The sequence below is a fragment of the Callorhinchus milii genome, unplaced genomic scaffold, assembly GCF_018977255.1.
Source record: "Callorhinchus milii isolate IMCB2004 unplaced genomic scaffold, IMCB_Cmil_1.0 Scaffold2, whole genome shotgun sequence".
In the NCBI taxonomy this organism is placed as follows: domain Eukaryota; kingdom Metazoa; phylum Chordata; class Chondrichthyes; order Chimaeriformes; family Callorhinchidae; genus Callorhinchus; species Callorhinchus milii.
Window position 1 is genome coordinate 8,280,767 of NW_024704743.1, and position 15,161 is coordinate 8,295,927.

The following is a 15,161-nucleotide window of genomic DNA, read 5'->3' on the forward strand; positions in this document are numbered from 1 at the left end:
GTGTTCAAAATCCTCATCCTCGCCTTCAAGGTCCTCTACAGCCTTGCTCCTTCCTACCTCGCGACCTGCTGACCCCATAGCAACCTGTCCGCTCCCTCTGCTCAGTTGAGTGTCATCTATACAGCATACGATTACCACTGCAAAGTTACTCTTGAGTGTATTGACATTTACAAGGCACACAATACATATCAAAATCCATACATACCACCTAAAACTTCAAAAAAAATATTGTCCCGTCCAAAGCAAGATTTCAGCTCTGTATATGCTCTATGGTGTTGCTGATAACAATGATAAATAGTTTTCCTCTATAGATTACTAAACACGTTGGCTGACATTGGCTGTAATGTTAACAATTTTCTCAAGACACATTTCAACATTATGTTCAATTAAACACTTCTTTCTAGGGTACTTACTGCATGGTTTATTGAATCACCCTGACTACCATGTTCCTTATTAATGGAATCTCTTGTCCCCCGAGGGGGTTTCCAGCTTCTCTCCTGTGATCCCTTGTTATAATAATATGTACGTCCTGTGGCATCTTTGTGCATCTCCCAATCTCCGAGCACTTGTATGGGGCTGCTTTTGGGAACTGGGGGCAGATTCGCTTGCGACATTTTCAGATCCTGCAAGTTTGCATACACCGGCGAATCGGGTCTCGTCGGTCCTGCCGGTGAGGGCGTCTGTGAAGTGAAAGCTAATGGTTAATAACACAGCTTCAGATTTGCTTCATTTACCTGACATTTCTCATCTTTCTGAATGTATTTGACATTAGGGAAATAATAGAGCAATAGTACAACAATGACATATCACACAAATGCCAGATGTTTTTCCTGATATTGGTTTCTGGATCATCTCTCCTCTCTCATCCTCCTTTGTGGGACCACACTTTCCAAACCCAATCCTACTTGACCCATTACTTCCAATTTGTTTCTTCCAATGGCTTCTCATCTCAAATTTGCACATTCACATATGGTGTACTTTTAGGTCTCTATCCTCGGTTCCCCTTTTCCTTATCCACATGCTCTCCCTCAATGACATCAGCTGCAAACACAGGGTTAGTTAGTACATATGGTTGACGCTCATATCCACCTCTATACTTCTATTCTTGATTCCTGCCCATTGAAATTTTGACCATGTGTCACAAGTCCTGGATGAGTCCCAACTTTACTCAGCAAAAACAGGACAAGATTCTTTGTTCTAGACAAGTGCAATAAATATTTAGATGACTACGGTAGAAAACTCTCTTTCCTCCCTTGCATCTGGTCCCTGATCTCTTGGGGTTCTCACCTTTCTTCATCCTTACCACATCACCCAGCGCTATTCCAACCTCGAACCCAAATGCTGTCAAAATCCTATTAATATTCACGCCTTTGGCACCTCCAGACTCAACTTTTCAAATGTCCTAATCGTCAGCATTCCCAGCTCCCTCCTCCACAAGCTCCAGTTCATCCAAAACTCCACTGCCTGCAACTTTATCTGCACAAAGCGTTGCATGCCATCAGTCCATTGTGGTCATACTCTACTATCTTCCTACGAACTTCCTCACTCTCTCCAACAAACCCCTTCATGTCCTCACTCCACGCCTGTATGATCTTCACTAGCCTCACATTTCTGCTCAGTCCTTACATTCGGCAAATGGTTTGCTGCACGTCCCCCATTCGTTCTGACAGAGCCTTTAGCCATTTTGTCCCCTCCATCTGGACTCAACCTTTCTCAACCACACTTGATCCTCAAAAGCTGCCTAAAACCCTATCTGTTCAATCTTTTGAGCACCTCCCTCCTTTCCTGTTCATTCTTGTAGCTTTTGGAATGCAAGTGCAAACCAAGAAATAACATGACATCTTTCACTTAAGAAAACGACACAGTAGTTGGATACTACAGAATATCATACAAGCCATCTTTAGCGAAGCAAGAACTGCACAACTGCTTATACATGTGCCAACTATCTGCATGTCCACTTATCAGCATTAGGCTGACAGCACAAAGGTATGTGTTTGCATTTTTATACAGTGTACGATTAGGTACAATAAAAGGCAGAAATACTGTTAGAGAAAGTCAAAGAGAAGCAGATGGAGAAAAGGCTAAGAGTGAAAGTGACAGTAAGAGGTAGAGAGCAGCAGAGAGTGAGAGAAGAAAGGGTTGGCAGTGCAGTTCTACCGGAACAGCAAACAGCAGTTCCTAATGGCACTGTGTTTTAGTTGACTATGCAGCCGAAGATGTATTTTGCACAATGACCAATTATCTGCATTGTTTTCTTATCCACAATGGAGCTGATCCAAAACAGTGTGCATAAATCCACTTTTTACTGTAGCTATCTACAGATTTATTGCACCTGTCAGACTGAGAATGTTTGACACCATTACTTTTGTGATACTCTGTGACTGTAGAAAATTGATGATGCAATTCAGTTTCAAACTGCATCTGAGTTAAGCCAAGTATTTCCTCTTCCTCAACCTTACTTGATTTATATTTATTTGACTTTAACATAATTAGGTAGAGTGAGACAGCATGGAAAAGTGGACAACTAGTCCATGTTTATACTCCACACAAGCTCCCCACCCCTTCTATTCCCCTCAATTATACCCCTACACTCCTTTCTCCCACATGTGGGAACTCCAGGATGCTTTGTGTGCCCTGCATAAATATGTGTGTAGAAAGCGCCTCTGGCTACTCGAACTTGAGCTCAAGGAGAGGCTGGTGTCACTACATAGCAAACAGGGGGCTGAAGGGTTCATGGATCGAACGTTTCAGGAGGTGGTCACCACGCAGCCACAAAGGGTTCAGAAGGAGAGTGAATGGGTGATCACCCGGAATGGTAGGAAGAGAGGACGGGCAGTGCAGAAATCTCCTGAGAGTGTGGCACTCGCAAACCTGGTCACTGTATTGAATACCGGAGAGGGTGATGGCACCTCTGGAGAGGGGAGTCAAATTGGTGCACAGGGATACACAGGGAAAAGTAGACACGCGTTTCTGCAACCAAAGATGTGACTCTCACATGGTATGTTGCCTCCCTGGCGTCAGGGTTGATGACATCACAGAACGGGTGCAAAACATTCTTCAGGGGGAAGGGGAATATCCAGAAGTCATGGTCCATGTTGGGATCCATGACACAGGGAAAAAAAGGGCTGAGATCCTACAGGGAGAGTATCAGAAGCTAGGAAAAAAGCTAAATAGTAGGACCTCCAAGGTGGTGATCTCTGGATTACTCCCAGTGCCTCGTGCAAGTGAGTTTCAAAACAGCAGGATCAAACACATGAATGCATCTCTGGAGAAATGGTGCAGAAAGGAGGGCTTCAGGTTCCTGGCTCATTGGGACCAGTTCTGGGACATGTGGGACTTGTATAAGGTGGATGGTTACACCTGAACAGGGCTGGGACCAATGTGCTTCCAGTGAGATTAACTAGTGCTGTGGGGAAGGATTTAAACTACAACAACAACAACAAGATTGCATGTATAGAGCGCCTTTCACGACGGGAGGACGTCCCAAGGCGCTGTACAGTTGGGTCAGGACCCGAGCAGGGGAGAAATGGTCATGGTGAGGGGAGGGAAGCGAGGGAGCGAGGAGTGTGTAGAGAGTCGAGAGGGGAGCTGATGGCACGGTCAAAGAGAAAGGTCATGAGATCGGCCTTGTGGAATCCTGTAGCTCAGTGTTTATAGCACTCGCTTTGCAAGTGAGAGACCTGAGTTCAATTCCAGGCAGAGGGCGAAACCTTGGGCAAGTTTCCTTACTCCACACGCTTAATAATAATCCCTTCATAAAACCAAAAACAATGATAAAAATTGGTCATTTTCAATCTACGACTGTTTGTGGGACATTGCTGTGCGCAATTGGCTGCCGCGTTCGCACACAAATATACTCTCATTTCACTTTACAGTGTGTTCTGTGAAGCGCTTTGGGACGTCCTCCCGACGTGAAAAACGCTATATCAAATGCAAGGATTATTATTATTATTGTTGAAGGAGGAAATGGTGGAGGCAAGGCGAAGGCACTAGGGGATAGAGTTCCAAAGCCTAGGGGATGAGAGGCTGAAGGTCCGGCCACCGATGGTAGGGCGGTTGGGGCGGGGGATGTGGAGCAGACCGGAGCCAGAGGAAAAGAGGGCAGGCAGGTAGGGGGATAATAGGTCAGAGAGGTAGGAGGGAGCAAGGCCGTGAATGGATAAGGATAAGGATGGTGAGGATAAGGATCTTGAAATCGAAAACTAATTTCGAGGGGGGAAGGGAATCAAGATGTAGCATCAAAGAGGCCAAACAAGTTACATAGAGGGCTAGGAGAGACGGATAGCAATGTAATAAAGAGTAGTCCGGAAAAAGGAGGGATTAGACAGGGGAGAAATGCAAAGCAGACTCAAGTCAGTCTTGTAGGGCATGTATATAAATGCACAAAGTGTGACAAATAAAATTGGTGAGTTGCAGGCTCAAGCCACATGGGGTTATATAGTGGCAATAACGGAGATCTGACCCAAACGAGAGAGAGATAGGGAAGGAAAAAAAGGAGGGGTTGGCAATATTGATTAAAGACACGGTTAAGGCCCTGGCCGATGTATTGGAGGGTCCAAAAACAGAATCTATTTGGTTAGAGTTAAGGAGCAGAAAAGGAGCTGTTACTCTGTTAGGTGTATACTATAGATCACCAAATAGTAAGAAGGAGACAGACGAGCAAATCTGCAAGCAGATTTCAGAAAGAAGCAAAACCGATAGAGTAGTGATAATGGGAGACTTCAATTATTATAATAATAATAATCCTTGCATTTGATGTAGCGCTTTTCACGTCTTCTAGACGTACCAAAGCGCTTCACAGAATATACTGTAAAGTGAATTGACTGTATATTTGTGGGCGAACGCGGCAGCCAATTGCGCACAGCAATGTCCCACAAACGTCATGGATTGAAAATGACCAATTTATTATTGTTTTTGGTTTTGGAGGGATTATTATTAGGCGTGTGGAGTAAGAAAACTTGCCCAAGGTTTCGCCCTGCCTGGAATTGAACTCAGGTCTCTCACTTGCAAAGTGAGTGCTCTAACCACTGAGCTGACATAGACTGGCAAAATAACAGTGTAAAGGGCAAGGATTCCTGAAATGTGTGCATGATAACTTTCTGGATCAGTATGTTTCAGCCCAACGAGGAAGGAAGTAGCGTTGGATCTAGTTCTGGGGAGTGAAGTGGGGCAAGTGGAGCCGGGTTCAGTTGGAGAGCATCTGGACAACATTGATCACAACATCATTAGGTTTACAGTACTTATGGAAACAGACAAGGAATAATCAAAGGTGAAGATACTCAACTGGAAGAGGGCTAATTTCAGTGAGTTAAAAAGACACCTAGGCAAGGTGGATTGGAAAGAAAGATTGGCAGGTAAAACAGCTAACGAGCAATGGGAAACCTTCAAGGAGGAGATAGTTCGGGGACAGAACAAATACATACCCACAAGTAAGAATAGTGGGGCATCCAAACCTCCCTGGATGAATAAGGAAATTGGGATTAAAATGAAACAGAAAAAGGAGGCTTATGATAAATGTCAGGTCCAAAATACAGAAGGTAATCAAATAGAATATAGGAACTACAGAGGAGAACTGAAAAAGGAAATAAGAGGGGCAAAGAGATTATATGAGAAAAGATTAGTGAGTAACATAAAAGGGAACCCTAAGGTATTTTATAAAAGGTTAGTCAATGGTAGGGTGTGTCCAATTAGGGAGCAAAGAGAAAATCTTCTTGTGGAGGCAGAGAGCATGGCTGACGTACTGAATGAGTACTTTGCATCTGTCTTCACAAACGAAGAGGATGCAGCCAATGCCACAGCATTGGAGGAGAGGATAGAGAAACTGGATGATAAAAATAAACCGAGAGGAGTTACTAAAAAGGATGACGGTGCTCAAGGTAGTTAAGTCACCCGGGATGGACAGGATGCAACCTAGGTTACTAAGGGAAGTAAGGGTGGAAATAACAGAGGCTCTAGCCACAATCTTTCAATTCTCCTTGGACACCGGGGTGGTGCCAGAAGACTGGAGGGTTGTAAATGTTACTCCCCTGCACAAAGAGGGGCAGAAGGATAAACCCGGGAACTACAGGCCAGTCAGCCTATCGTCAGTAGTGGGGAAACGTCTAGAGACTATAATCCGGGACAAAATAAATTTTCACTTAGAAAAATATGGGTTAATAAAGGACAGCCAACACGGATTTGTTAAAGGTAAATCATATCTAACAAACTTGATAAGAGTTTTTTGATAAAGTATTGGAGAGGGTGGATGAAGGTTGTGCAGTTAATGTAGTTTATATGGATTTTCAAAAGGCATTTGATAAAGTGTCATATAAGAGACTTGTAAGCAAAATAGAAGCCCACAGTATTAAAGGGACAGTGGCAGCATGGATACAGAACTGACTGGGAGACAGAGAGTGGTGGTGAATGGTTGTTTTTCTGACTGGAGGTACGTGTGCTGTGGTGTCCCCCAGGGGTCCGTATTGGGACCACTGCTGTTTTTGATGTATATAAATGACCTGGATTAGGGTATAGGTGTACAATTTCCAAATTTGCAGATGATACAAAGCTAGGAAAAGTAGTAAACAGTGAGGAGGATAGTAGCAGACTGCAAGACAACATAGACAGACTGGTAAAGTGGGCAGACACGCGGCAGATGAAGTTTAATGTGGAGAAATGCAAAGTGATGCATTTTGGGAGGAAGAATGAGGAGAGGCCATATACGCTGATGGTAGAATCTTAAAGGGGTGAAGGAACAGAGAGAGTGGGGGGAAGGTTGCGTTGTGGGAGGTGCCTTTCTTCCATTGAGACTTTAAACTGAGTCCTGTCTGCCTGTTCAGGTGGATGTTAAAGATTCCATGACACTATTCGAAAAGAGAAGGGAGTTTTTCTCGGTGTGCTGGCTAACAATTCCCAAATAAAATTGGTCACTTTCAGAACAGCTTATTTCTACACAAACATGGTTTCTGGTATCAAGTATAGTGGTCAATGCCTCAAAGATAACAGGTACACATAGGCAAACACTTTCAAGCCAAAAAATTTAAATTGAACCAAAACGTTAGCTTTTTGTTGTAGTTTTATTTGAAAGGTCTGCAGAACCGTATCATTGTAATCAAGTCAAATGAAATCTGTGTGGCAATGGCATTCAGAGAGCATTTTCGTGTATATATTGAGCTTCAACTTATAACTAACCCGCAATGAGGTTTAATAGTTTAGACACATTTCCATATCACATGAAAAAAATGTAGATGGGAGTTAAAAAGCTTTGTTACCTCTATGACAAGCAGAGTTCAATAGAATAATGCATGAGGTATAACTTGTTTAGAACTTGAACTATTTCTAACCACAAAAATTAGCTCAGTTATGTGATGCTGCTAGCCAGGAAACCTCGATTAATGTTTTACTTGGGTTCATTGGGTTTCCAATCCCTTTAGAATTCCTAAGCAGTAGTTTTACAAAAAAATGCAATCGAGTCTAAACATTTAACTGAAACCATGTTAGGAAGCTTTCGTCGACAAAAAAGCTACTTTCCTCCAAGTAAAACTATCAACTTTGAAAAGATATAACATAGTTAAAATATCACATTTTAAAATAGAACTTTGAAAATATTCACGACTAAGTGACTCAAAATAATCTGCGAATGGAACACTCTGGTTCCCAACTCAAGCTACACTGTGCCTAATACTCTTTGGAGTTACATAAACAGAGTCCATCCCTCCAGGGAGAGAGAACACATTCCATCTAGACACAGGGAAATATCCATATGTAGATGGCTTATATACATGGAACTCTCAGACTGATATGGATATTCTAACGTATGGTGATGGGTATGTCAGACACTTGACTGACCAAAAAAAATGCAATCCTGTAATTCGGTTGCTATCTTGTATATCATTTCAGACATTATTTTATAAAATGAATGTAAGAAAAGTGACTTCAAAATATAATGATCTTCATTTTCCATTCTTCGTTTGCTTTTTGAATTGTACGATAGGAAAAAAGGGACAATAAAAAAATCTTGAGAAAGAGGTCTGTTTACTTACATGATTTCAAATGTTCAAAACCAGGACATTTGAGTTTCAGAGGAAAAAGATACAACAGAAAATGTATTCCATGGTCGAAAAGATAGGTCTTAAGCTGGGCTTTAAAGGTGAAGAGGAAGGGAGGTGGGGAAGGAAGCAGAAGGTTTCCACAATGGAGTTCCAGACAGTGGGGTCAGAATGGCTGAAAGATGATCGACCAATGAATGGTTGAATGGATCAGACAGGGGAAGTGAAACAAGCTGGTGTTAGCTGCAGATCACAGAGGGAGAGTGAAGTAAATGCTGTGAAAGATTACTTTCTGGTTGTTATTTATAGCCTCAATCACTAAAATAAAAATGAAACATGTTAATACTCACATAGTAAGCAAAAACTGAGATTTGATGCTTTTGAACGTCAAAGACCACAGAACACGAGGATGAAAAATAAGACTGGGTATAGAAATCAAGCTGTAGAAGAGGTTTATACGACAGCATGAGGGAGAAAGAAACAAAAAGCCAGACACGTAGACAGAGATGGCAAGTGTAAGACAACACAAATGAAAGAGTTATGAAACAAACTATATAATGCTTGTGGCCAAGCAAGTAGGGTATATTTTGTGAAACGAAAACAAAGGACAAAGGTATTCTACATTCTTATGACCTAATCTTAGGTTAGATCAATTTTTAATCTAGATTAATCTTGAACAGACTGCTTTATAATGATAGAACAGTATGTCATTGTAGTCAAGACCTAGAACCATTATACCCATTACGCAACATATAACAACAAGTGATTGTAAACATAAATCCTAATTTGTTGCAATTATTGAATAATGAGACTAAAGAACTAAATTCCCAGCTCCCGGCTCGAGCTTCATTTAGGGCTGAAACACATACTTAAATTTTCAAGGTTGTTGGCTGGTCACCTCCAAAATAGTGAGAGATACCCATATGATAACAATTCCAAAGTGTTGTCCATATTTAACGCTCCTCCTTTTTTAATTTTTTTAAAAAAACTTTTTAAAAAAATTGGTTTATATAGCTTCCTTTATGTAGAGTAACGTCTGAGCATTTCACAGCAGCCGGGTGGGATGCCAAGCAAGGAGAGGTTGCCATGGACATGGGCAAAGAGATCGGTTTATGTAGTGAGGGGGCAAGGTGGAGGGATAGAGTTTCATAGGTTAGAGGCATGGTGACTTGGCCGCTAATAGTGAAATGGAGAGGGCAGGGGAGTAGGCCCATGTTGGCTGAGCAGAGGGTGGCAAGCAGGCGAGTAGAGCACAAGAATATCAGAGAGATAGGGAAGTGCTAGGGCGTTAAGGGATTCATGGCTGAGGATGAGGATCTTAAAGTCAATCCACTGGGAGACAAGGAGCCCATGGAGGTTGAAGAGAATTGGGTGATAGTTGTGTGGAGTAGGATTCAGGTGGCAGTTTTGGGTTCGCTGGATTTTTTGCAATAGCTGGATGTTATGGATGGTGGAACTGGGAGACCCACAAGGAGCACTTTACAGTACATAGTTCAAACAGAATAATAGTTTAAGAAATTACCATAAATTATTAGGAAAATTAGAAATTCTCACAAACAATTTTATAAACAAAAAAACAATTATTTTGAGGATCTGAATGCTTTGTAAGAAGCAATCCTACATTTCTGAAGAAATGCTTTTTAATTTTACAAAACGTAATTGCATAGGTTAGCATCAAAGCCTACTGCAATCAAAGTACCTACTGCAGCCCGTGTTACCAAGTACTGAAATCAAATTGTCTCACAGATATTGTACAGTAAAATTCACATAAAAGTCTTATCTTTATAAATCGTATAATTGCATAAGTTGTGCATTCAGTTTCCTATCAAAATCACTTAGATTTCTCTGCACTACTTGTATTAATCACCCCCTAATTCGTAACACCCCTCCCCTACCCTCTAATACTCCTGCACTTCCCGTTTGCTTTGAATCGCGGGAAAACACTTCCTAACCCGTTGACCGTGTGACCTTACCAGCCAGCTGCATTGAATGGCTGGAAACCTGGCCCTGATTTTTTTGTTTCAATGCCATTCCAATGCTTGCCGCAAGCAGCAATAAATCAAAACACATTAAATCTCGCGAAATGTGTTTTTGGCCTGTCACCACATGCAAACTTACTGGTATGCCAAGCAAGGAGAGGCTGCCATGGGTGTGGTCAAAGAGATGCATGCACACTTACTGGCTACATTGAATTACGCATGCGGAGTGTAGATTATCGATCAAATTAAATTTTATATGACTTATACAGTTTGCCACCAAATCGGACTTAAATGTCATTAAATGTTTTAGTCCCCACTAATAAGACTTATATGTACTGCCTGTTTTGTGTAGTAGATGTGGTAGTCATCAGTTTTTCAAGCACATCAGTAAACTGATGAGGTCCAGTCATAAAACTGAAATATCAATTGTAAATCATTTAAAAAAATTAAAGGAAGTTGGTTACAGCTTCTTGTATTGCCCCTTTCTCAATATGCAAAGTATCCTGGAAATACTACAAGTATAAAAATGGCTGAGGTACAGGGTATAACAACGGTTGTGAAACAAAAAGCAGTAAAGGAAATTTTTTTTTCCTTTATTCAGATCCAGATGAAGGCCCATAGTGCAGGATACTATAAAGATTCAAAAGAGTTGCAGAGGAAACAAGTCAAATGATAGGATACTTGGGATTCAAAAGCTTGAATATTATAAGAGGGAGGAAAGACAGAGAAGTCTAGTACTTCCACAATTATGAAGGGTGTTGGGAAATAACTAAGTACTGTATAGTGCGAATGAGTTAGGTTTCAACATAGTGAGAATGCAGGGAGAAAGAAAACGCGAATATAAAATAACATATTTTAAGTTTAAGAGGAACAACCAAGGGAAGTTAAGAAGAGCAATGACCAATAATGATAATAATTTTTACACTTGATATAACGCCTTATCATGTCTTCGAGACATCTCTAAGCGCTTCCCAGAATATACTGTAAAGTGAATTGATGGTACATTTTGTTGGCGAAACGCCGTAGCCCATTGCGCACAGCAGTGTCCCATAAACAGTCGTGGGTTGAGTAACTAATTTTTTTTATTTAAGGAATTATTACCCACGGAAAAACAATCCATCAATCGACTAACAACCGGGTTCAACAACAACAACAACTTGGATTTACATAGCTCCCTCCACGCCGGACGGAGTCTCAGAGCGCTTTACAGTAATGGATCCCGGGGCCGAGCCAGGGGGAGGAGGGAGGAAGGTGACCAAAGGCGCGGTCGAAAAGAAAGGTCTTCAGCAGAGACCTGAAAATAGGAAGCGAGGGGGCGAGGCGAAGGGAGTGAGGAAGGGAATTTCAGAGCCTCGGGGCATAGTGGCTGAAGTCACAGCCGCCGAGGGTGGAGCAGAGGACTCGGAGGAGGCCAGACTCGGAGGAACGAAGGCAACGGGTACTGTTTTGAGGAGAGAGGAGGTCAGAGAGGTCGGGGGGTGCAGAGGAGTGAACGGATTTGAATACAAGGGTGAGGATCTTGAAGTCGATCCTCTCTGGGACAGGCAGCCAGTGCAGTCTGGCAAGGACGGGTGATCTGCGAGCTCCTACTTACTGCTAGGTAAACAGAGGTGTTTGGAGTAAGGAAACTTGGTCAACCTTTCACCCTGCCGGGAATCGAACACAAGTCTCTCATTTGCGAGGCAAGTGCTTTAAACACTGAGCTACAGGACTACTGAACTACAATAGCATAAATAAGAGCCACATAATGTTGCAATAGCATGAGAGAAGATAGAGCGTTCTTTTCATGCTTTGCAGGAGTGCAAGAGAAGTGTTTTTTGGGGGTAAAAACATTCCCACTGTATGAGTAGCATTTTTGTGCACACTTGGGTTTCATAGAGTTAATGTATCAGCATTCGTCAGCTTGGCTTAGCTGGCAACACTCTCATCTCTGGGTCAGAAGGTCTTGAGAAATAAAAAGTAGTACAATCATCACTGACCCTAAACAAATGAGAGAGATTGAGGTTTACAATAAATTGAGTAAATCTGAGCACTGGGGGTGTGCAACCTGGTGGATAATAATAATAATAATAATCCTTGCATTTGATATAGCGCCTTTCACGTCGGGAGGACGTCCCAAAGCGCTTCACAGAACACACTGTAAAGCGAATTGACTGTATATTTGTGGGCGAAACGCGGCAGCCAATTGCGCACAGCAATGTCCCACAAACAGTCATAGATTGAAAATGACCAATTTATTATTGTTTTTGGTTTTGGAGGGATTATTATTAGGCTCTGTGTGGAGTAAGGAAACTTGCCCAAGGTTTCGCCCTCTGCCTGGAATTGAACTCAGGTCTCTCGCTTGCAAAGCGAGTGCTCTAACCACTGAGCTACAGGACTCCACATGGATGTTGATAAATGAGAAGTGAGATCATTATTAAAAGTATAGGCAAGACTCAAACAGTGGAAGCCATTGATGTGAAATTTGATATACAATAATATTTTCCTTTGAAGGAAGCCTGGAATATCGTACTCTTTTTTCAAAAAAAAGTATACCTTTTGTCAAAGACTTGAGATATTTTAGGAGATTAGATTAGAACCACCGTATTCTAGAGCAAAGGTGACCATCAGTTGAATGGCCCGGCCATGAAAATCATAGTCGTGAATCTAGATTAGGCGAGCGATTTCAAGGTGAGGGCTGATTTGAGTTGATAGAAACTTCCATAACTTCAAAAAGTACAAAAGTCAAGCCAATAGTACAGTCTGAAAAGTAAAAGGGATCCACTTTCTTGGGAATAAAATGAACATGAGCAAAATTCCAAGAAGAGGGAAAGATGGACCGGGAAAAGGAGAGACTGAAGGGACAGCAAAGGTCAGAGTCACATTTCTGAAGAATAATCTCTGGAGAAATTCTTTGAGTGATTGAGTCCTTGAAATTCCTGAAATCAAATATGGTAGAGCTAAGGATTTAACTGAGATACTGAGGACATAACTTGCTGTCAATGATAGAATGAGCAAAATATTTAGCCAATTACTCTTCTCTTTGGAACAGCTGGTAACTGAACCACGAGGAAAGAAGAGTGCTGAAAAGTTTATTAAAGCTTTGGCAAGATACCAAAAGAACAGAAAGATAGCAGAAAAACAATAATTGACAGTTCCTTTCAACAATATAAATTTTAACAGCTCTATAGTGAATTCTGAAGTTACAAGCAGAGGGTTGGCTTGCGATGCTTCAGAAAGACCACCAGAGAAGCAGGCAGAATTTTATGAAAGGCAGCAGTTCATCATTAATTGCAACAGTGTCAGTGGAAGGACGAGTATGCAAAATCTTCCATTGCAGAATATTTGGAAGAACACAGATCACTTTACGGATAAAGATGTATAGATCAGAAGGATCATTTTGCCTCCAACCACAGAGGTATTCACAATTATCTACACAACTTTCAACTTAGCCCGTGTTTCACTGTATGGATCTGTGCTGAGCTAAAGTAATGTGGTTTCCACAGAGGATCTCTTTCCCTTCACCTGATCCTAACTACACCTCACAAAGGGCAAAGACACAGGTAAACAACTGCTTCCTGATCTGTCAATGTTTCAAAGCAACTTGTATAGATAGAATGCCGAGTTACAAAACTAAAACTCAACTGTAGGGTGAATATTTGTACAATGAAGTGTGGTCCCACTGAGAATCAATATACAAATTACCTACACAACTTTCAACATAGCCTGTGCATCATTGTATGGATCTGTGTTGAGCTCAAGTAATATGGTTTCCACAGATAAGGAGAGACTCAAGCATGAGTCAAATTGTGTTGCTCTCACCCACCTGCTACCATTCTACCATGCAAAGATATTAAGACAGATGACCAGCTCACTGATATCACCTCACAGGGCCTCTCCTTATCTTAGAAATGGATGGGAGGAGGCAGAACAATGAAAAAATGTTTCAAAAAAATGAAAAGAAGTTTGCAGTGCTGTAAATTACTTGGAAAAACCCTAGTTGAGTGCTTAGGGATTACTCACTTGGTTCTTACTTTTCAAATGCCCTCTTTGTTGGTCTCCCCAGCACAAGATCCAGCTAATCCAAAACTCCGCCACCCGCACTAAACTCCCTACCCCCATCGCACCAATTCTAACTCAACTGGCACCCCATCGCCGAGTGGATGAATTTCAAGATACTCACACTCGTTTTCAAATCCCTTCATGCACCTCCCTACCTCTCCAACCTGCTCATCCCCCAACACATTACCCGCTGCCCCCTCGACTGGTTCCGGTCTTCTGCATGTCCCTTGTGACCTCCGTTCCACCATTGGTGGACGTGTTTTCAACCAGTACGCCACGAAACTCTGCAACACTCTTCCTCTATCCTGCCATCTTGCCACTTCCTTCTCCATCTTCAGGTTGCACCTGAAGACCTTCCTATTTGACCGTGCCTACTGTCATCTCCCCCAGAGCTGGCATAATGCTCCGCTACTGTCAAGTGCTCTGTGACGCCAACCTGCATGAGGGGCGCTATATAAATGCAAGTTGTTGTGGTTTTGTTGTAGGGATAAATCAAAGGATTAATAACTGCACAAAAATGTGCAGAACCAGATTTTTATAAGTATTGCGAAGGTAAGAGTTTCTTTTGCAATTTACAGTATGGTGCTATTATAATATTAATAACGATAATCCTTGCATTTGATATAGCGCCTTATCACACCTTTGAGACCTGATAAGGCGCTATATCAAATCACTTCACAGAATATACTGTAAAGTGAATTGACTGTATATTTTGTGGGCGAAACGCCCAAAAATAGAGAGAGAGTCACACCCAGAGAAAACAAAAGGCACTGAGAGAGTATGAGTTAAAATGGTATGACAGTGACAGCGCAACTCCGCGTGGAAGAATGCCTGGTTAGCAACGTGGTTAATTTGTATTTTGTGCGGTGACTAATTATCGACAATGGTTCTTGTCCAATTAAGTTAATGCTCGGAATAATACAAACTTCCGATCATTTTACAGTAGAGCCAATTAATTCCAAAACAAGAAGACTAACAGAATGCTGAAAGAACAGTAGGAATGTATACAGAATTTAAATCTGTGGTATTTTGTTTGTCCAAATAAAATTCCATTGCGGTAATTTTCAGATAAGCTTCAACATATCTTCAGATCAGTTAACAATCAAATTTGGGAAGC

At 41.7% G+C, this 15,161-nt stretch overlaps 1 protein-coding gene across 10 annotated transcripts in view; it reads right to left on the minus strand.

Annotated features, from left to right (window-relative positions):
- Window positions 1-15,161, minus strand: part of arhgap12b (Rho GTPase activating protein 12b) — a 92,809-nt gene that overhangs the window by 45,762 nt on the left and 31,886 nt on the right. For 9 of the 10 annotated variants that reach the window (XM_042332606.1, XM_042332603.1, XM_042332600.1 and 6 more), the window contains exon 2: window positions 414-680. The exons of the other annotated variant lie outside the window; for it this stretch is intronic. In XM_042332606.1, coding sequence (XP_042188540.1) covers window positions 414-680 — 267 coding nt within the window. The remainder of the gene's footprint in view (window positions 1-413; window positions 681-15,161) is intronic. 10 annotated transcript variants of the gene reach the window in all.